Here is a 21,845-nt window from a genome sequence, read left to right on the forward strand (position 1 = left end):
TTCACTCATTTATTTATGACCAAAGGGGGAGAAAGTAATTCGAAGGGCTCTAATGACTCCGTTTTGGCGATTCATGCCAAAGGGGGAGAAAGTATTAGCCCAAAGCAAAAGGACCGCACCACCACCTAATTTTCAATTGGAAATTTCAAATTGGTATCTTATTGTGTTCAAAAGGGGGAGAAAAGTAGTATTTTCAAAATCTATCTCAAAACCCTCTTGAACACTAAGAGGAGATTTCATTTAAGGGGAATTTTGTTTAGTCAAAGGAAAAGCATTTGAAACAGGGGGAGAAAATTTCAAATCTTGAAAATGCTTTGCAAAATCTTATTCATTTACCTTTGACTATTTGCAAAAGAACTTTGAAAATGATTTACAAAAGAATTTGCAAAAACAAAACATATGGTGCAAGCGTGGTCCAAAATGTTAAAAAATGAAGAAACAATCCATGCGCATCTTATAAGTATTTATATTGGCTCAATTCCAAGCAACCTTTGCACTTACATTATGCAAACTAGTTCAATTATGCATTTGCTTTGGTTTGTGTTGGCATCAATCACCAAAAAGGGGGAGATTGAAAGGGAATTAGGCTTACACCTATTTTCCTAATTAATTTTGGTGGTTGAATTGCCCAACACAAATAATTGGACTAACTAGTTTGCTCTAGTGTATAAGTTATACAGGTGCCAAAGGTTCACACTTAGCCAATAAAAAGACCAAGAATTGGGTTCAACAAAGAGAGCAAGGGATAACCGAAGTGTGCCCTGATCTGGCACACCGGACTGTCCGGTGTGCCACCGGACAGTGTCCAGTGCACCACCGGACAGTGTCCGGTGCACCAGGGGACTTCACGCTGAACTCTTCACCTTCGGGAAAATCCAGAGGCGCTCCGCTATAATTCACAGGACTGTCCGGTGTACACCGGACAGTGTCCGGTGCCCCAGAGGAGAGCGACTCTGGAACTCGTCAGCTTCGGGAATTCGCTCCGCTATAATTCATCGGACATGTCCGGTGCACACCGGACTGTCCGGTGAGCCAGCGGAGCAACGACTACTTCGCGCCAACGGTCACCTGCAGAAGCATTAAATGCGCGCCAGAACGCGCAGAAGTCAGGCACGCGCGAAGTGGCACACCAGACACTCTACAGTGCATGTCCGGTGTGCCACCGGACATCAAGGCGGACCCAGCAGTCAGTGCTCCAACGGTCGGAACCCAACGACCTGGTGACGTGGCTGGCGCACCGGACTGTCCGTTGCATCATGCGACAGACAGCCTCCACCAAACGGCTAGTTTGGTGGTTGGGGTTATAAATACCCCCAACCACCCCACATTCAAGTCATCCAAGTTTTCAACCTTCCAACCACTTACAAGAGCTAGGCATTCAATGCAAGACACACCCAAGTGATCAAATCCTCTCCCAATTCCACAAAAGCTTTAGTGACTAGTGAGAGTGATTTGTTGTGTTCTTTTGAGCTCTTGCGCTTGGATCGCTTTCTTCTTTCTCATTCTTTCTTGTGATCAATACTCAATTGTAACCAAGGCAAGAGACACTAATTGTGTGGTGGTCCTTGCGGGGAAGTTTTGTTCCCGGTTGATTTGAGAAGAGAAAGCTCACTCGGTCCGAGGGACCGTTTGAGAGAGGGAAGGGGTTGAAAAAGACCCGGCCTTTGTGGCCTCCTCAACGGGGAGTAGGTTTGCAAGAACCGAACCTCGGTAAAACAAATCCGCGTGTCACACTCTCTATTTGCTTGCGATTTGTTTTGCACCCTCTCTGGCGGACTTGATTATATTTCTAACGCTAACCCGGCTTGTAGTTGTGATTAACTTTGTAAATTTCAGTTTCGCCCTATTCACCCCCTCTAGGCGACTTTCAGTTGTCATCCAAACCACCAAAACCCAAAAGAGAGCTTTCACACACGCGAACAAGAATTGTCGCATGGCCTTGGGATCACGGAGTCTGGAGAAGTCTAGGCCAGGACATAGATCATCTTCTGCCTCGGAGCCTACGTAATTTGAGTTGGGAGAGGTTGCAAGCAGATCTAATGTCGACCGCATATGAAGACCTAGGAGTTCCTAATACACACTAGTGTAGGTGCTTGTTGTATGGGGGTAGTCTGGAGGATCAAAGCTAAACCGGAAGGGGATGGGATTGAATACCGATGGTTCCTACCAATCTATTGGTGGAGTTGGCACCTCCTGACCCATAGGAGGGGGAGCTAGTGGAGTCGATGTTAGAGTAATGTATGTTGATGTCGACGCTCTGGGCGCGAAGCTAACGTACAACATCTCCCTCATGAGGGAGTCTGTGTCGTCAGCTTTCCTGGAAGCATCGGCTGGTCGACCCAAAGCGTGGTTGTGATTGTTCCATCTACGTCTCCTCTAGCGAGAAGGACGACAACGGAGGTCTGGATGTCCCTCCTCCAGCCAGGGGAGCAGGCATGGTCGTGATCCCTGGTTGGGAGAAAAGGTAGTCGACGTCAGATGGGTGTCTAGATGGGAGGAGCACCATGTCATAGCCGAAGCCAAGGGACATGAACTCGAGACTCCCGAACCAGATCACCGTGCCGAGCTGCAAAGGGTGCCCATGATTGTCCATCTAGAGTCTTGGTGGGAACGTGGTGTCAACATGCAGCGACCCCCTACCTGGCGTGCCATCTATCGGTGTTTTGACCCGGGAGTCCTAACCAACTAGTGAATTAGTGATGTGTGTCCCGGTCTAGATGGGTGATGCAAGAAGACACAAAGTTTATCCTAGTTCTGGCAAGAGAAGGCCCTACTTCCAGCGGAGGGGGATGAGACTTATATTATCTTGCACCTAAGTGCTCATAGTAGGGGGTACAAGCTAGTCGAGAGAGGGAGTGGATCCCAAGTCTCTACGAATGATTGAAGCAAGTGCCAATATCGATCGTGGAGGGAAAACTGGTGAAGTGTTCTCTCCCTGTAAGCCATGGACACCTCCTTTTATAGCCTCAAGGAGGGTACCGAGGAGCACCAAGGTTGTCGCAATGTGGAGAGGAGGTGAGCCTGAGTCCATGTAGTAGTATGGCCACCAGAATGGCTCCTGTCCTTGCTATTGTCTTTGATCAGGAAAAGGAAGTATGGTTCTTGTGTCCTGTATCTTGACCAAGTAGGGAGTCGAGGCCGGGGTCAGGGGCTCGGATGCATACCCAAGCCCATCTTGTGGACGTGTTGTCTGAGTCACAGTTGTTAAAATAATGATAAGCATGGTGAAAAGTGCATGGTAATTCGTCTCGTATGGCGTAAAGTAGACTGATCTCAGGCGAGGTAGAGTTCCTCCTGAGGCCGAAGCTGACTTCGGGCGAGGCAGAACTCTCTTCCGAGGGTGAGGTTGTGCCTAGACGTTGCATGCCCATTTGGTGTTTGTTCAAGAATAATGATCGGAGTGGGTGAGTAGTGCCCGGTATTTGCGGGCATGCATCATCATAGTCGGTGAAAGTAGATGGTCCCGTGGTCCCATCGTCCTCTATTGATTGTGGTGTCACACGGAGCAGATATTCGTATCGCCACATTTAATGCGCATGTCTTAATGGTTCTCGAGAACTTTGGCCGATACTAGGCTCGAGGTTGTCCTTCGTCCAAGATGAGCTCGGGCGAGACAGAAATTGCCTTTCGTAAAATGGGGCCCTCGAGCGAGTCTAGGATTTAACGTGGGCGCAACCTTCGCCCGAGGATGGGCTCGGGCAAGACGTAGTTTTGAGCAACCATTGAGCGGGGCGTCGGGCGAAGTGCGTTTTATTATTTCTGGTTATCCAACTACCAGGTATGCTTAGGGACATGATCTGGGTACCCCTAATTACGATACCCGACAGTAGCCCCCTGAGCCCCCAAGGGAGTGTAGGCGCTTGCTTGGGGGGTTCTGCTGACCTCGCGTAGGCGTGTTGCTCTAACCCTTTGAAAGGTGGTAGACTTATTTCTGATGGGTGCTCCCGAGCGCACCCGTCGGGTGTAGCCCCCGAGTCCTCAGAGGAGTGGTTACTCCGCCGAGGTCTTTATGTTTCCCTTTGCGGATATCGTTGGCCTGTCCATTGTACGTCACCCGGTGTAGCCTGGGTGCAGAGGCAGCCCCTAAGACTTCGCATTGGGTTGTTGGTGCTTACAACATTTCTGCGCTGTATAGGTGCAAGGGCAGCCCCCAAGCCTCTACGTAGGGCGAGAGGACGATCAAGGAATGCCTTGAATTTGATGATATGCCTCTTCATCGCCTTTTTGCAAGGAGGAAAAGGGGAAAGTGCCAAGCTACCCATGGTGGGCAACGAGCATGATGTCTCCTATGAGTTGTTGGCGGGTAATCCGAGTGGAGGCCCGAGCCCTGTTTGATAGGGTTCGGGTAGCGGTCCAAAGACGTGTCCCAATATACATGCAGATGATTCACCTGGTCCCGGACCCGTTTGATGGGATCCGAGGGCTTGATGCCTCCCTTTGATGGGATATCGATACGAATCATTCCCGGGGGTCTTAGATATGTCTTAGGGTACCTCGGGATTGTAGCCCGAGCCTCGACCGTGTATGAACGTACCCATGGTCATCCCTGACTCTATTCTCTAGGGCGGTTGTCGAACCCCCACCGAGGGGCCAACCTTCGAACCCCTGATCAGTAGGAAGCTCGGGGCTCCTTTCCTTTGTTTGGAAGGCGATCTGAAGTGATGTCTCTTTCCTGCCACCTGTGGAGAAAGAGAAGAGGAGAGAGATACACATTTTTAGGCGCCTACCTTGAGGAGGTGGAGTGACGCCCGTTGCCTGTGTCAAATGGATGGGACGTGTGGCTCCCAAGTGGGAGTTAATGTGATGGGCTGTAGGGGTCGCGGGCTATCCATTGCTGCATGCGTGCGCGCATAATTTGAAGAGACGAGATCTGTTTCTAGATTTGATTTTTCAATGCTAGGGGGTCGACCTTGACCTCACCGAGTCCGCCGCTCCCCATATATATATCCAAGGGAGTCCCTCCCGACTCTTACCTTGCTCTTGCCTTCCCAGCCCTAGCTACTATCGCTCTTTCCAATCGCGGCCGAGAATCGCGCTTTAAGACGAGGAGAGCCAAAAAGCCCGCATACCTTTTCACCGTCGCCTTCCTTTTTTGCCATGGTCGAGAAGTTGAACATTCTCGATCCCCGCTACCCGTGGCCCTACTCCTCCGTGACTGATGAAGACCTATAGGACCTGGTTGACGGGGGGCTGCTCCACCCCCACACCTTCGGGGCGCACCCAAGTGGCTTGCCCCTAGGGACGAGGAGGAGCCGACCCCGCTCGCAGGCTATGTCGTTAGCTTCGTGTCCTTCCATGAGCGGGGGTTCAGAGTGCCGGCGAGCCGCTTCATGCGGGCGCTCCCCCACTACTACGGGGTGGAGCTTCACATCTTCAACCCCAACTCCATAGCCCAGGCGATGATCTATGCGGCGGTCTACGAGGGGTACCTCGGGATCGAGCCCCACTGGGATCTGTGGCTACTCTTCCACACGGAGTCGTTCTCTCTCCCTTCGAAGGTGAAGAAGGTACGCCATGCGGTGAGGGCAGGTGGCCTCACGCTCCATATGCGCTTGGATCGGGCGAAGTTATACATCTCTACCTCCCTTACCTATTCTAACAAGGGTTGGCAGAGCTGCTGGTTTTACCTTCGCAATGACGATGGGAGTCTGCCTGCATACACCAAGCGGGTTGTAACCGCCGCGGGGGAACACCGGCGGTGGGGCGCACCGTGGGAGCATCAGTCCCATCTGTAGTCCTCCTGGATGCCCTGCAGAAGCTCCGCGACCGAGGGCTTACTGCGGATGGGGTCATCGCCACCTTCCACCACCAAAGGGTGCTGTCGTTGGTGGAGCGACGCCTGCGCCTGGACGAGATGATGCCGAGGCCTCGATGGAGGGTTCTCGGATGGCGTCAGCCACCCTCACCACCGACGACCTCCTCAAGCGGGTTAAGGGCGCGGTGGGGAAGGCTGATTACAACGCCCATATCTTGATGTGTCCGAGCATGGCTACATATCCCTGTTAAGTCATGGATTCTACTTCTGTTTTTGTCCTCATTTCTTTATCTCAACCTGACTTCCCGTTCATTCATAGGGGCTATGGGTTTACCGAACCGCCCTGCCCCCGATCCCGAAAGATGTGACTGGTTGGGCGACATGTAGGTTGGCTATAGAGCAACAAAAGAAGAAGGACAAGGAGAAGAAGCGGATCCACGAGAAAAGGGCAGCTCACGATGCCCTTGAGAGGCACCACCGAGCGCAGGAGAGGGAGGGGCTACCGCTAGAGGCATCCCCAAGCACGATCGGCGGCGGCAGCGGCGACGACGACGAGGGGATGGAGGTCTGGCTTGGCTTCAACCCCAAGGTTAGGCTCTGGTCCGAGCCATCCTTAGTGGGCCCGTCCATTGGTCCGGACGTGTCGGTGCTCAGGCTTGAGGTGTCTGCACCTCTACCCAAGACACAAACGTCTGTCGAGACAGGGTCTATCCCCACAACCGAGGAGGAGGCGGCAGAGCGACCTGTCGATCCACTCTCGGCGCCAACCATGGGGGCCAAGTGCACGAGGAGCCTAGGACCAAGAATGCTAGGCCTGCCCCGGCCTAGGTAAGTTGTAGCGAGATATATGAAACTTAGTTTTTTCATTGAGTATTTCGCATGATTTTCCGCTCCTGCATACTTCAGCCTGAAGCGCAAAGCGGGTGCGCTGATCCTTACCCCCGCGGAGGTCGTGAAGTGCTTAGCCTCATTACCTTTGAAGTGCTTAGCCTCACACGTACTCTCACTGCCTTTGAAGTGTTTAGCCTCCAAAGTCTCTCCTGTAACCTATATTCGGACATCATGTGCTCATTTAGAAGGTATTTTTGTAACCTAGTTGAAATGGTAATGAAAGTGAATGCTTATAGTCCACTTGCTTAGTAATTGTTTGTATATTTACCTCATTCACTTATTTTTCAATGCATTCATCCTTCTCGTATTGCCCCTTCTTCATTTTATGGCAAGAGGGGAAGTATCCTAGCTTTAATTCTGTTGCCTTGTTGTGGTTCCTTTTAGGAGCTTCAAGAGGTGACCAACATTCGGTTCTTGAGGGCTATTCGAAATAGTTCTTGCATAGGTGGTCAAAGCAAAGGTGGTGTGAAGTGGCATGAAGTGAAAGCAGATTCAGATGAATACATTGTGAAAGCAATGCACACTAACACGCTACAATGTTTTTAAAGTATGAGCTCTTGTTCGCTTGCAAATCCTACCCCTTGAAATTTTTAATGTGCTAAGCATGATGGACGCTAATGTTAACCTTGGATCGAACAAATGAGTGATGGGAGTGAAAAACAATCGAAAGAGTACAAATTGGCCAGACCCTTCCAATCTCTCATCTCTCCTTTTATAGGAAAGGTGCGTGGAGGTTTTCATTATTTCTTCTAGTGGAGTTTGTATCTACCAATGAGATTCTAGGGCTACAAATAATCTTTAATCATTATTTTACAAGCCTCTTTACTATGTAACTAGGTTATTATATGGACTTACTAATGGAAGTTCCTAACATACAATGCATTCCCAACACAAAACTCAAAACATTTACGAGTAGCGTACATTGAATTATGGAGGGTCAAAGATGTTAGAAAGAAAAAAGATGAAAAAGAAAAGGGAAAAAGATAATATGGACTTTTATTTGGTGGCCCATCTAAAAGCTTATTAGTTCAGCACAAAATAAGTTCCACCAGACCCGCACGTTTCTTTAACCTAACCTTTTTTTTACTGCTCCAGCGAAGGCACAGCCGCCGCCATTACTTCATCTTCCTCGCAGCGCCGGCGCCCCATCCTGCGGCCCTCGTGATCGGGCTCTCAGCGACGGCGTCAGCGGCTTCCCCTTCCGCCTCTCGCCAGTCGCCTCGCGCCCTCGCCTCCGGCCCTCCACACACCGGCCTGCGACCTTGCGTGCCTGCCTCTCTCTCTCTCCTCCTTCCGGTGGAACGGCGCCCGGCTGCGCCGCGCGCGCCTTGAGGGTAGCGGGAGCCAACAGCCGCTGCTCCACCAAGGCGGTCGCGCCGCTTTGGGAGCGCTTATGCCCCAAAGCGAAGCGTCACCCGTCCGCTTAGCGCGCTGAAGCGCGCGCTTAGTGCCGCTTCTTGGAACCCTAACGGCTGTACCTGGCAAAAAGAGGGCAATTATTGTGTGTGCAACAGAGCACATGCAGAAAGATCTGATTCAAGTGTGGAAACTTTGTGAGACGGCTATCTTTTTTTTCAAAGTCAGCGTCTTTTCGGGTAGGTTATAGTAAATTCGGCTTTTAATTTCCTTCGCTTCATGAATCTGGCTCTGGTGGCACTGACGTTATTTGGCAAGTTTTAGGTAATTAAAGTGGTGTAGATTTGCGGTGTTATTTGGTTGCTTAGAACTTCAGATCTCATGATTGCAGTTGGTTTCATTTTGACGATGCGATTTGCAAAAAATTAGATTGTCGCTGCAATACTCGTACTCCTGTTTGTGGCACGTGCGTCGTTGTGATCATCTTGTTTGCATGAACTGTTGAATAAGGAAGTACAAGTGGAATGACACATAAGTTATCACAACTCAATTGTGTCCTGATACTGTAGAACGGCAAAACATGAGATACATTTTTTTTCTTGCACACCCAGGCAAGCTATTTAGATACAAATTTGTATAGCGAATTGGATGTCTATTGCTGCTTTATCTTATGATGTTCATTCACATGCTTTTAAAATGGTTGCTGTACCAGGCAAGAAGACATAATGTGTATAGTTATAGTGAAAATTGTTGGATGTTATCATGTATTTGCTATGGTGTTGTTCTCTTGTGGTTGATGTTCTAGATTTTTATGTCCTGTTACTAATTAAAGGTTTTTTTCTTTTACTTTTTAGTGGATCTGTAGAGGACTTTAATTCTCTGAAGGAGTGCAATGGTCAAGTTGCCTGCACTGAGAATGAAGAGGATGTTTCATGGTGATGATTGTGCTAATGAGTTCAAAATCAGGACCATGAAATCCATGAAAGTTTCACACTTTCATGTCAGCGAGTTAGAGCAGTCAGCTATGTCGAACTTATCAGATAAAACTCCTCAAGATGGTAAGTAATTATATGACTGGATGTTCATAGACTTGGCTATATTTCTTGGAATGTGGTCGATTGCTATTTTGTTTTGCATGAAGTTTGTTTTCCTTTTCTTGCAAGGACACCTTTAAATTAGCTCAATTTTTTGTTGGTTATCTTTGATGCCGTGTCACTGGGAATGCATTTATCATTTATGATACATTTAGAAAGTCTACAAACGGTCACACAATGTTTAGCTTGATAATCTCATTAATAATTTTCCTCAAAAAAATCTCATTAATATTTCACAGTTTTTTCTTTTAAAATTGTTACCAGAAATTTGCTACAACAACAAAGCCTGTTCCGAACAATGTATTTACATCATGCATTGTTAGCAACATCCCTAGGCATGTGCTGATGTGTATATTTTATGGATTAACAGCATCTCCTTGTTCTGCAGAGCCAGACCCAACCATTCAACTTGCTGACCAGGATATTAGGGTAACAGAAGCTTCTGGCTTGCATGATCTGATTGGAGGAAAATCCATGCTCGAGGTGCTTCAACGCCATCTAGTCTCATTAATCAGTGATAGCTGATAACTCACTGTGCACTTATACTTAATTTATCTTGATTTTTTATTATGATAGTTGCCTCCTTTGTTCCACTCTTTAAGGATCAAACTACATTAGCACTGCAGTATTGCTGCATTGATGTGCCTTGGTTGCAGTCGGGTGCTTAAATGTTTCCATACACTTCCAAGTTTCATAGTTTATGCTTCTATTATTTTCCAAATTGAAGCCCAATGGTCATAATGACACTTCATTTTATATTTCAAAGTGAATGCATGGATAAATTATTCATCCTAATTCTCACCATTAGGTTCTCACCTTGATAAGCTCGCAGTCTTGATTTCCATGTTAATGAACATGTGAAAAAGGATGGAAATGATACATAATGTATGAAGCAATTAACTGATCAAGATATAGCTATTGTAATTTCTGCTTGTTATAAAAAAATGGCCTTTGGCTTCAACTTGTTGTAAATAGGTAATTATGCGGCCACATAGGGATTTCCTTTCTCATTGTTGAAAGTTTAATCTAAACTAATGTTGAATGCTGGGTACATTCTGTATTATTACGTGTAGTTTTTGCTGTTTCATTTACTTTTTTTAGGGTGTGAAAATTTCATATCAGATTCTCTTGCGATCTAAGATCATCCTTCTGTATTATTATGTGCAGTTTCTGCTGTTTCATTTTCTTTTAGGGTGTGAAAATCAGCTTCCCTTGTGATCTAAGATCATCCTTTTCTACTTTCAGGATTTAACATCCGAAGTGATAGATTCACCAAATTCAGAGGGTGACTCCTCTGCTAATTATGATGACAACAAATCTGTGTTACATGCAGTGAATTATGTTGGCAAAGGTAAGGAGCAGCCCTTTCTGGTACAATGATTATCTATGTTGGCATTAAATATCGAAGTGGGTCTAGGAACACAATTCTACAGAGAGAAGTTTATTAGATATTAGTTCACTTCCATGAGTTTGATTATTTATGTTTTAATAAATACATGATACGTGGTATGGTGCTATAGATTCTGCCACTCTGGACCTATCTGAAATTCAATGCTGTCAAGGTGTCTAAAGTTGGAGACAGAACCATGTTATGCAGGTTGCCCAATTTGTTTAGGAAATGCTTTATTGTAATGAATGATGAATCATATTGTATGCTCAATGGTTTGCTATTATGCCATGGCTTCTTATCATTATTTTACCATTTCCATTCGTCTAGTTCTATGCATGAGGCGAATCTATTAGTTTTGGTGTATGTCTGTACGGTCAATTTGTTTTCACTTGGCATGTTACACCAGTTGCTTTGCTTGCAGCTCTGTCACCAGCATAAAGCAATTTTTTACTGCTCATATTATGCTGATTCACGCATCTGGGGAACAAACTTCTAGACTTCAAAATTCAGTTAGTAAGCACACCAAATATACCATGCTCATCGAAGGACATCAGCATTTAATATCAATCAACCCAGGGTTCTGGCCATGCACTCGAAGGGCAAAAGTTTGGTCCTTAAAACCCAAAAATAAGACTCTTAGATTGTTTTTAAAGAAAAAGCATGGATTTTTGTCACCTAGCCCAGGGCATGGCTCATTCCCCTTGAATCACAAGCTACATGGTTACAAAAAGTACTAGTGACTGTCAGTTATATGTTTCCTTGATTTATGCACATGTGAATTCATTCATTTATTTTTCTATTACAGAGTTTGCAGATGATGGTGTAGATTCTTCATTCCAGAATTTCTGTTTTAGTGATCATGAGGCGAACTGGGGTTTGAATGAGTGTTGCAGACTGATGGATATTTATAGTCCAGATGACGATTTCTCTTATTTGCTTGATAGTCCACCTGATCTTCTGCCTAGTTATACTGGATTTTGTGATGAATTTGTATCAATAGATGCATTGATGAATATGAGTAGCAGATGTGGAATCTTCCCACTTATTGAGAGCGCTACGGAAGCCAGTGTTGATAATAAGCCATGCTCATCTGAGGTGGATTTGTGCTTTAATAATTCTGAGGTATTAGAGTGGCTCAACCCTAATCTATTGGAGGGGGATTTACCAGATCTTGTTGATTTTGCTGAGTTAAATTCAAATGCTACCCCTGCAAAAAAAGAGCAATGGACCAGGAATGTTACTCTCGTGCTTGATTTGGATGGTATGCAGCTAAGCATAATAGAAATTAGTATCTTTGATAACCTTATAGCATGTCCCTAAGGATAATGAATTGTCTTTGTCCTTAATTCTTTATTGCAGAAACCCTTGTTCATTCAACTATGAAGCATTGTGATGACGCTGATTTCACATTTTCTATGTTCTATGATATGAAAGAGCATGTTGTATACGTGAAAAAGAGACCGCATGTCCATATGTTCCTCCAAAGGATGGTTGAAATGTTTGAGGTAGTGATATTTACTGCCAGTCAAAGTGTTTATGCAGACCAGTTGCTTGACATGCTGGATCCAGAGAAGAAACTTTTCTCCAAGCGTTTCTTCCGGGAATCGTGTTTGATCACAGACAGCGGCTACAGAAAAGATCTGACTGTTGTTGGAGTCGACCTTGCCAAGGTTGCCATAATTGACAACACTCCACAGGTAAAGTCAATGTAGATTCTTTTTGTGCTCTTGATTGAGCTGAAACTGTTTATGGTCTTTAAGTGCGGTGAACTTACAGTTGTGTTTCAGAACTTTTATGCCGTATTTTGCGCCACATGCTTGCTTTGCTGCTTCTTTGGCACTTTGCAGCTGACAAGCATCTAAATTATTCTGTGTTTAATCAGGTTTTTGAGCTGCAAGTGAACAATGGTATACCAATAGAGAGTTGGTATAGCAACCCCTTGGACGAGGCGTTACCTCAGTTGATCCCATTCTTGGAGACCCTCGCTGTAGCAGATGATGTCCGGCCTATCATTGCCAAGAAGTTTGGCAATATAATAGATAATCGCTAAGGTTCTTAAATAAGTATAGGGTTAGTCTTGTTTACTGGAAGAACCTAGATGACATCTTTAACTGGTCAAGGTGGGGGCATTTTTCTCTTAAGGGCTAGTTTGGGAACCCTATTTTCCTAAGTTTTTTTTTTCCATTTTCCCAAGTAAAATTAGTTCATTTTTTCTTGGGAAAATATAAATCCCTTGGAAAATGAAGTTCTCAAACCAACTCTAAGGGCTAGTTTGGGAGTCACTTCCGGTTTTGTGGCTCCCAAACTAGCCCTAAAAGGCAGGTTGGCCCGTAGGAATTAAGAGTAGGAATTAAGAGTTTCGGTGATGGGGCTATTCCTTAGAAGAACTGTACATATCCTAAATTTTGTTTTGCAACTTTGTACATAGGATGGTTGGAATTGAAAGACAAACATCTATGCAAAGTTTCTTTGCATTTTGCTCAATGTGGTTTAATGTTCGCAGCTGTACGATGTTTGTATCCGTTTGGCTCCTTGATTGTTTGGATATTGCTGTGTAGTTTCATCATGCAATGATGCAAACAAGAGTCTGATAAACACAAGGTTGAGGTAACCGATTTTGTGAAACCGCTCGTCAATTCTACTGGAGACGGACTATGAACGTGGCTATGCAGGTTTCTTTAGCTGTTTTAATTGTATGTAGTCTTAGAGTTCTATAATCCAATTCCTTGATAGCCTCTTCTGAGCGAGAGCGTGGTAACCAGAACCTCAACTCTGTAACCAGAACATCTCCAAACTTCACTAGTAGTCAGTGGTTGGTATTTCAAAGACCAATTCGAGTCTAAGTTGAATTGTAATAAAAATAAATTGATCTCATGTCGCTGAGGAATTACTTATTAAAACTGGCTGTTTAGATTGTTGCAATTGTAATCTATACTGTAGAAACCGGTACGGGTTAAAGTCTAGCGTTCAGAACCATCATTAATTTAACTTAAAAGAAGCATGACATTGTTTTTAAAACTTCCCACTCCACGCAACGCGTCTCAGGTCTCCTGTTGTTGTAGTTTACAGTTTTTTAAGGCGCCTGTAGTTCGCCTGGAGTGCAGAAATATTTACTCATTGTTGACGGTCAATGTAGCCGATGGAACTGGATAAAGGGAAATGGAGGATGACGGCTTGATGGTAATTTTCATTTCTAATCTAGTCGTAATATACAAACACAGAGGTAAAGAGGGCAAAATAAACGAACGTCTGTATCAATCTGAGCTGCCTATGGTATTTAGGCCAAAACTCCATAGCTTTGAATTAAAGAAGCGTGTTTCACCAGCCGTAATAGTACATATAAAATCAAGTCACTTTATATACAGAGCTAAACGTAGGCTCACTACTTATTCCCACATGTTTCCCTCCTTGCAAAGTACATAATTTTACCTGTAAAAATCGTCGTCTCTGCCCCCTTTGCTTCTTTATAAGCAGCAATCAACTGACAGTACTGCATTTTTTTTTCTCCTTTTATTTTACCGTTTCCGCGGGGCGATGGCATTGCTTCCCGAAAAGCTAGGTCCAATGGACAGAACCATGACTGCTGCCCAGTATCTGTTTTCAATCTGACGGACACGTCCTCGATCCGAGATCCGTATTCCATGTTTTCTATCTTTGGCTCAGAGCCGGTATGGCAGTTCTTCGGTACCTACATCTGGTCTTCGCCATGTTATTACTTCAACTCATCAGCTGAGGAATTCGGAGATGGCCAATGCAACTAGAACTAGTACATCCTAGAAACTCCATACTGAACTGCATTGACCTTGTTGTAGCCACCTCCAACAGCTGCAATGCCACTGAAAGGGGCGATCCCATGAATCATGCTAGAATGCAGAGCGGTTCTATCTGCGGGATCAGCCTTTGGGACACCTTTTGGTATGTAGTAGGAAGACCTCAAGTCAGGGGACATCTGTGATACTACCTTGGCGTCCATGAACCGCTGTGCTGGCTGGTACTGCATGCGGTCCTTTTCCAGCTCCTGTTGGAGCTCTCTGTCTGAGTTGTCTGACTTCCGGTGGTAGGCATAGGCTGACATGTTCGACGTGGTTGGAGGAAGTACTGGATTCCTTGAGACCCTACGTTGGCTGTATGGATCAACTGCAGCTGCGTTCTCAAATGGTATTACTGGACCAACCACTCTTCCTGGTCTACCTGATTTTTTTTCCAGCAAATAACATTATATTAGATTAGTGGTGTCTGGAGAACGTAACATTTCATTAGGAGAAATTCCCACCTGTGGGAATCTTTTGAGGAACCTGGGAGGTTCCATTTGGAGGGATTGGATTAGAATGAACTGTGGTTGTCCTGCAAATAGAAGGGAGTAAAGGTCAGAAGCCAATTTCGACGGGAAATTCTAGTTAGTAGTATAAGCCAACAATAACCCAACAAGTAGTAAAGTTGCTAGCCTCTGATTTCGCAGTATCACGAGGTAATCAAACATCAGTTCTTTTAAACATGCAAATGTAAGCTAATTCCTTTTATTCCCAAAAAACTAGAAGCTGTGGAATCCAATTTAATTTATTCAGACAAAAGAAGAATTTTACAAAAAAAGCAGAACATAGTAGCCTAAATCATAGAAATAGAACTCAGAAAAATCTGTCACCTTGGGAGCGAAACATGCTTCCTGTCTGATGAAGCGGCGTGTGCCCCACTCTTTCCTCCATTTTCCTCCAAGTTTGCAAATTGCCTCCTGAAATGGTCAACAGCACTGCACAATAACAATTAGAAACAGTTAACACATTGGTATGTAGCAGGTGCAGTACACATAAATAAATGAAAGATTCAAGCTCCATTTCTGTTCCAGGCAGAATAAATACCTAGGATATAGAAAGTTTGTTTTCTCAGTCCCATTCATGTAATCCTTGAGAAGTTGAGGATGATACTCCAATATCTCCCTGAATATAAGTTCCTTGACATCCTCTTTGGTCGCCTTTTTTCGCTCAAACTCGAACTCCATTTTTGTTATTGGCTGGCATGATGGTTCTCTCTCTACTTTTGCGAGGCCTTTAAAATACGGATCAGCCAATGCCTGGTTGTACATGAATGACAAAAGAAACATCACTTGAGTGAATTTTAAGATATAATAATGGCTGGAGCACTAAGCAAATACAAGTACAAAATGTGGAATTGGATTCTACAGTTCAAACACTTGCCTCTTCAGCAGTTGGCCTATCCTTGGGATCAAATGCCAAAAGCCTCTGCAAAAGTTTGAGTGCAGCAGGATCTGCTTTAGGAAACTTTTCAGTAAATGGTACTGGCTGTTTTTTCCTCATGCTACTCAAGTACCTCCTTGCCTTCTCATTCCGAATCTACATTAGTCAAAAGGTCAATGCTTGCCATTTGTGAGCAGTTTAGTTTGGAACATTAGGCATGAATAAGGCATACCCTGGAAACTGTATCAAGTGATGGAGTACCCAAGAGATCAGTCATCAAATCTAACTGGTGGACCACATTTTTTCCAGGAAATAAAGGCTTCCCAGTTAAGATCTCCGCAAAAATGCAACCGATACTCCATATGTCAATAGCTGGCGAATACTGCATAGAACAGTGAAATGAGATACTGAATTCAACAGCACAAAAAAGAAAGAAAAGGGATAGTAAAAAGCTGAAAATAACATTAGTCCCTAAGGAGAACTGTAAATGCTAATTCCCGCACCTAACCAAACATTGCTACAGTCAATATGTGATTTTCTAAGAAGGCAATACCTACTAAAAGGCAGCAAGCCCATCTAGAAATACTAAGTTCTGAAGAAAAATGCAGCTTCTGAACAAACAGTTTGGAAGGAATACTCCTTTGGCGTGCCGCCTGGTAATTGGCGAAATGGGAATCAGATGAGATGAAACACAAAAAATAACAGTCAGCTATGGAACACTGGGTGTTAAAGGCATGCGGCACGGAACAGCACAATTTAGTATGAAACAAAGTACATCCAGTGCTGCCATAATGAATGCTCTGAAATAAGGACTGCTAAGTGACCCTATCCAGGAATGTGAGAATTGTTTACCTTGGAAAAGAAAGACCCACACAGTTCAGGGGCCCTATACCATCTTGTAGCAACATAATCCTGAAAAATTTGCAAAACATATTATTATAGTTAAAAGGTGAAACAGGAGTATGAATATATCCTGTTAAATAAAGTGCTACGTTAAATCTGTGAGGCAGTATCTTACATACCGTCCAGAATACTGTTGTAGGAGTGTCATTGAATGCCACTCTTGCCAATCCAAAATCACATATTTTAAGTTTACAGTTAGCATTAGCCAATATATTCTTTGGCTTCAAATCACGATGATAAACATTAGCTGCAATCACATAAACACACATGTATCAGTTCTGTTTTTTTCTGGAAGATATAGCTAATGAGCATGCAGATAGAAACTAATGTTGTTGATGGTTCAACTACTAAAAATGAATGGCACCAAGTAATTATCATAGCTTTGAAGGCATTGTAAATACTAAAGTGGGGAGTCTATGTATGAGATGAGTGTTCAAATATATTTGTAATAAAAGGTACATCAAATAGGAAGAACAGAAACAATCAACAATAACAGATTTAGTTAATAGATTAATGCTAAAGTGATATTATTGTGTGAACACATGTTGTGAACTGTGATGCACTCGCAAGATAGTCCCGGTACTCAGCCCTCTCGTAGGAGGTCCTAGGAGTAAACCAGATCTATTCTTCTTGCTTATCTCAACTAACACCCTGCCCCTCCTTATATAGAGAGGTAACCCTAACTTAATAGCTAAGCCTTTTAACATTGGTCGCGGCTAACCTAACTATACTGACCTAGATAATGGGCTTAAGGCCCATAACATTCCATCCCTCCTTAAAAACAGCTCGTCTGCGAGCTGTAGTCAAGAAGAATTGACCCATACTAAATTAGCACTTAATGACTCAATACTAAGTCTTTTACATCTCGACTTAGTATTTTATTCACCTAGAAAAAAAATTGAAACACGTCAGTAGTCGGATCTACCGAAGGAGGACGCGTCGGCGGCCAAATCGACCGATGACGGACGAGGCTGCGGTGGCGCAAAGGGCTCCCTGCGCCTGGCGAAGGTCGGTGGCACCCTCCGGTGTTGTAGCTCAGGTGACCACGCCGCGGCGGTGGCCAAGGTGGCTGACGTCGACCACAGCTGCGACGACGCAGCAGATGGTTGTCTGTGGTGCAAAAGATTGATGGCCACGACGCAGAGGATTGGTAGCTGTGGCGTGAAGGGTTATCCCGCAACATCACCTCTACAAGTTGGGCCACCATGGTGGCCGATTGTTGTAGATTGGGCGAGCAGATCCGCGCACAGTCGGGCCACGCCTGGACCTCCACTAGCACGGAGGCGGGCTGCAGCAGTGGCACAACCACCTCAACGTAGAATGCCGCCTCCACCTCCTCCCTGGGTGTGTCAGGTTGCAGCCCATCGACCCCATCGTCCTCGACCCGGCCGCCTGTGCCCAGGCCGCCCTCGCTCGCGTCCAGGCAGCCCGCGGTAGAAGAAGAGGGGCTGACCCACGCCTGCTCGAGCTTGGCCAGACGAGCGTCGTGGGAATCCAAACAGGCATTGATGGCGGTGAGTTGCTCGAGGATGAGGTCCATCTTGGCGGAGTAGGTCACAAGATCGTCGTGCGCGCTGGCCATGGTGGCGATGCGCGCGTACTGGCTCTGATACCATTTTGTTGTGAACTGTGATGCACTCGCAAGATAGTCCTGGTACTCAGCCCTCTCGTAGGAGGTCCTAGGAGTAAACCAGATCTATTCTTCTTGCTTATCTCAACTAACACCCTGCCCCTCCTTATATAGAGAGGTAACCCTAACTTAATAGCTAAGCAACATAACAAACCCTACCTAGCCGGCACTGTTCACGCGCTACAGTAACCGCATGTGAACAGTGGTCGCGGCTAGCCTAGCTATACTGACATAGATAATGGGCTTAAGGCCCATAACAACACATTACTCTGATCCTCCATTCAAATAATACTTGTCCCAGTATTTTTCAAGAGAAATGATTCCAAGACATGTGAAAATCATCACGATAAAAAACTGAACTCTAAGACATCAATTTCTAAGGGCAGACATATCAATTTCTAATGGCAGATCCAATGCTGGAGGCTCCCACATGAGTAGAGTTTGGGGAAGACATAAACCGAGGCAAGCCTTTCCCAGCAAATGTCGAGAGACTGCTTCGAACTTACAGTCTAGTGACTCAATGAGACAACTCTCACCACTATACCAGGCCTACCCTTCTAAGACATCAGTTTCTAAAAGAAAAAAACATACCGGTATGAATGTATTTCAGTGCACGGAGCATCTGATAGAGAAAGAATTGATGATGCTCTCGGGTTAAATCATCATTTGCCTTGATGACTTGGTGGAGGTCTGTATCCATCAGCTCAAATACAACATAGATATCTTTGAAGTCCCTCCTTGATGGAGGCAGCATTATATGCTTGATCTCAACTATATCAGGATGGCGTAATAGCCGAAGCAGTTTGATCTCACGTAGGATCCGGGCAGCATCAGATAAGTGCTCAAAGATATTGTGTATTTTCTTGATTGCCACCTTGTCACCAGTATGTTGGTCAACAGCTGAGCAAACAACGCCATAACTTCCTTTGCCAATGACCTCTTGGATTTTGTATCTGTTCGCATCGCCGTATTCACTGAAGAAGTCCATCTCTGACGAACCCTGAGCAAAGTTTAACATACTGAGTTAACTCTGTTCAGCAAAGCGCTACTAATAAACAAAAAACATATAGACTTATGATCAAATGGGAGGGACCAATTCAACTGAGTAGAAATGTGGAATCTGCTTGTAGAACTAAACCCAATGTCAGATCCCAAGATTACGATGGTGTGGACAGAAGGAATAGCACTAGAGAAATTTAGATTGTTCCTTGGATGATCCTAGGGTAGTAATTGCAAGAAACAACTTTCATGAGAATAGCAGATTTCAGAAGTATAATTAGAATACTCAAGAGAACAGTGAACGAGAAAAGCCAGCTATGTGAATCTTGGCACCCAAGCTTTCTTCCTAATTCCTACCCAAATGACCACTGAAAGATTATGTCACAGCCAGGAACTGGGCACTAGTAGTTTATATTACACTACACCTACCCTCCAGCGCAAACCTTCCTTTGCCTCCAGCAATGAGCAGAGCAGGGCTGGTCAAGCGTGAAAGACAAAATGAGAAGTCGAAGAATGACCCTTTAAGTGAGGGTTCTTGCGCATAGAACCATCTCAATCAACATGCCTACTGAGTGGGCATAGAATATATCGATAAGCTAATCCGCTGGAACAGATTAATCTTTTTTTTTTCTTCAAAGGGAAAGAAGGCGAGAGAGGCCACAGAATGGATTAAGATAAACACGAACTACTCAGCGAATCTAATTCCTCATTTGCGATACCTCTAGGACCCAACTGAAACCAGCTTTTTTTTTCTGCCAAGGAGCGATTTGTATTCGACACAGTTGGAAAAGTCGCGAATGATGCCATTTCCTTTGGAGGGCAGAAAACAGAACGTGGCCCAACACCGGAAGAAGAGAGTTTCAGATATTACCAAATCCAACAGAGAACCTCCCGGTAATGATTCAGAAAGGCTCTGATCCAGGAAAACCATGAACCGAGAATTCTCTTTGGCAGGCGCACGAACCTGAACTGTGTCGACTCCACAACTCAAATTCAAATCCAAGTACAGCTCCACGCGACCGTCTTCCCGCAACGAAGACGAGGGACGATTGCGGATAAGGAAAAGAACGGCACGAGTAACAAATCCTTACGGCTGACGTGCACATCCAGGACCAGGAAAACTCGAGGCGAAGAACGCTCCTTTTTGTTTCACATGTATTTCAGAGCCGCCATCTTCTTGCAAGGTCCAAGCCGGCAGGCCAACCGATCTGAAACGCCAACAACAACCCAGACGACCGCGCGTCCACCCGCACCCCAACCACCCCCACGAGAAAGAAACCAAACTCCTACCGACGACGAGACTGCGAAACGAGAGCCCTGCCCCTCACCTTCCTCCGCTGCTGCTGCTGCTGCGGCTGCTGCTCCGGCGCCTGCATCGCTCCCCGGCCGCCGCCTCAGCGTGAGCGCTCCTCCGCCCGTGAGGCTACCAGCATTTGCCCCGGCGCGCCGCCGCATGCGACGCCCGCGCTCCCGCACGGACGAGAGTGGAGATCCCTGGCCCCTCCTCCCTACCTCCCCGTCCCAACCCGATCGAGCCCGCGACCGCGACGCTGCCCACCCGGGACGCTCGCCTCGCCCCGCGCTGAGTGAGGCCCCCGCCTCGCTCGCTGCGAGTCTGCGACTGAGCAACTCGCGGCGAGGGTGGAGGTGGGGAGCTGTGGTGGTGGTGTAGCGTCCCGCGTCCGATTCCTGATGGTGTAGCACGGTAGCAGTAGCACCGCAGCGGTGGGGGTTGGGGGCCGCGTCGCGAGGTGGCGTTAAAACGGAAGACGAGCCAAGAGGCCGAGAGCCGGATATCGGATAGATAGCGATATTATTTGTTCTATATTTATTTTATATTTGTCTTTGGATATGCATTCGTTTTCGTTGCATCGATTTTGATCCGCACTAATATCGAAATAAAAGAAGGGATCTAAGGAATAACGAAGGCTAAACTTTTTGTTTTTTTATTAGTAAAAAACTAAATGCTTTATTTGGACATAAGAAACTTGCGATATCGAGAAGATATACACCAACTAATCAATAGACAATCCATAAAGCAATTAATCATGACCAAATTTGTAAGCCCACCTGGATATTGAGCATTTAAGCATAAGAATATGATTCTTTTTCAATGAGTAGTTTTGGATAGGATAATATCGAGTTATTTTGAATAAGACTTAAATAAATATTAATGTCTTAAGTATCTAACTTTAATTGTATGGATATGGATATGGATATAGGTTAGGTACTAATCAGATACTAATAAATACTAGAAGATGGATCGGATTTCACCTATCTAATTCAAAACGAACAAACAATATGCATATTATTTTATTTAGAAGGTTGTATGATTTATAGAGACTAATTTGTAATTTCTATATTTTATTCTATTTTAGTCCCTAATTTTCCAAATAGAGAAACTAAATTTTATTTTAGTTTTAATATTTTACAATTTAGAAACTAAATTAGAATAAAATTAAGAAACTAAAAATTATTCTCTAGAAACCATTAAACCAAACAGTGTGTACAACTGTTTACCTATATAATTATTTGATATATTATTTTATATAATAGACTGTGCTCTTTATATAGTGAAGTTTAAAAATAAATATAGATATAAGTAAGATGTACGTCTCTCTCTCAAAGTCTCAAA

At 44.9% G+C, this 21,845-nt stretch overlaps 2 protein-coding genes across 6 annotated transcripts; one reads left to right on the forward strand and one right to left on the reverse strand.

Annotated features, from left to right (window-relative positions):
• Nucleotides 1-7,395: 7,395 nt before the first annotated feature.
• On the forward strand, nt 7,396-12,990 carry LOC103651391 (SCP1-like small phosphatase 4b). Of its 2 annotated transcripts, none has more exons than XM_020550525.1 (7): nt 7,396-8,241; nt 8,857-9,060; nt 9,467-9,579; nt 10,342-10,447; nt 11,292-11,747; nt 11,846-12,183; nt 12,369-12,990. In XM_020550525.1, the coding sequence occupies exons 2-7, from the start codon at nt 8,895-8,897 to the stop codon at nt 12,534-12,536; spliced, it is 1,347 nt and encodes a 448-aa protein (XP_020406114.1). In that variant the 5' UTR covers nt 7,396-8,241; nt 8,857-8,894; the 3' UTR covers nt 12,537-12,990. The 2 variants fall into 2 exon arrangements, with proteins under 2 accessions (XP_020406114.1, XP_008675250.1); XM_008677028.2 differs by having other exon boundaries at nt 9,485-9,579.
• A 746-nt stretch (nt 12,991-13,736) lies between these two features.
• On the reverse strand, nt 13,737-20,968 carry LOC100279919 (uncharacterized). 4 transcript variants are annotated; one of them, XM_008674505.4, is made up of 10 exons: nt 20,302-20,968; nt 18,803-19,211; nt 16,701-16,828; nt 16,531-16,590; nt 15,911-16,060; nt 15,679-15,834; nt 15,343-15,554; nt 15,129-15,233; nt 14,760-14,830; nt 13,737-14,677 (listed from the first exon to the last, which is right to left on the reverse strand). In XM_008674505.4, the coding sequence occupies exons 1-10, from the start codon at nt 20,314-20,316 to the stop codon at nt 14,250-14,252; spliced, it is 1,734 nt and encodes a 577-aa protein (XP_008672727.1). In that variant the 5' UTR covers nt 20,317-20,968; the 3' UTR covers nt 13,737-14,249. The 4 variants fall into 4 exon arrangements, with proteins under 4 accessions (XP_008672727.1, XP_020405263.1, XP_008672728.1 ...); XM_020549674.2 differs by having other exon boundaries at nt 20,175-20,376; XM_008674506.4 differs by lacking the exon at nt 20,302-20,968 and adding an exon at nt 19,640-19,939.
• Nucleotides 20,969-21,845: the final 877 nt, after the last annotated feature.

The sequence above is a fragment of the Zea mays genome, chromosome 3, assembly GCF_902167145.1.
Source record: "Zea mays cultivar B73 chromosome 3, Zm-B73-REFERENCE-NAM-5.0, whole genome shotgun sequence".
NCBI classification, from domain to species: domain Eukaryota; kingdom Viridiplantae; phylum Streptophyta; class Magnoliopsida; order Poales; family Poaceae; genus Zea; species Zea mays.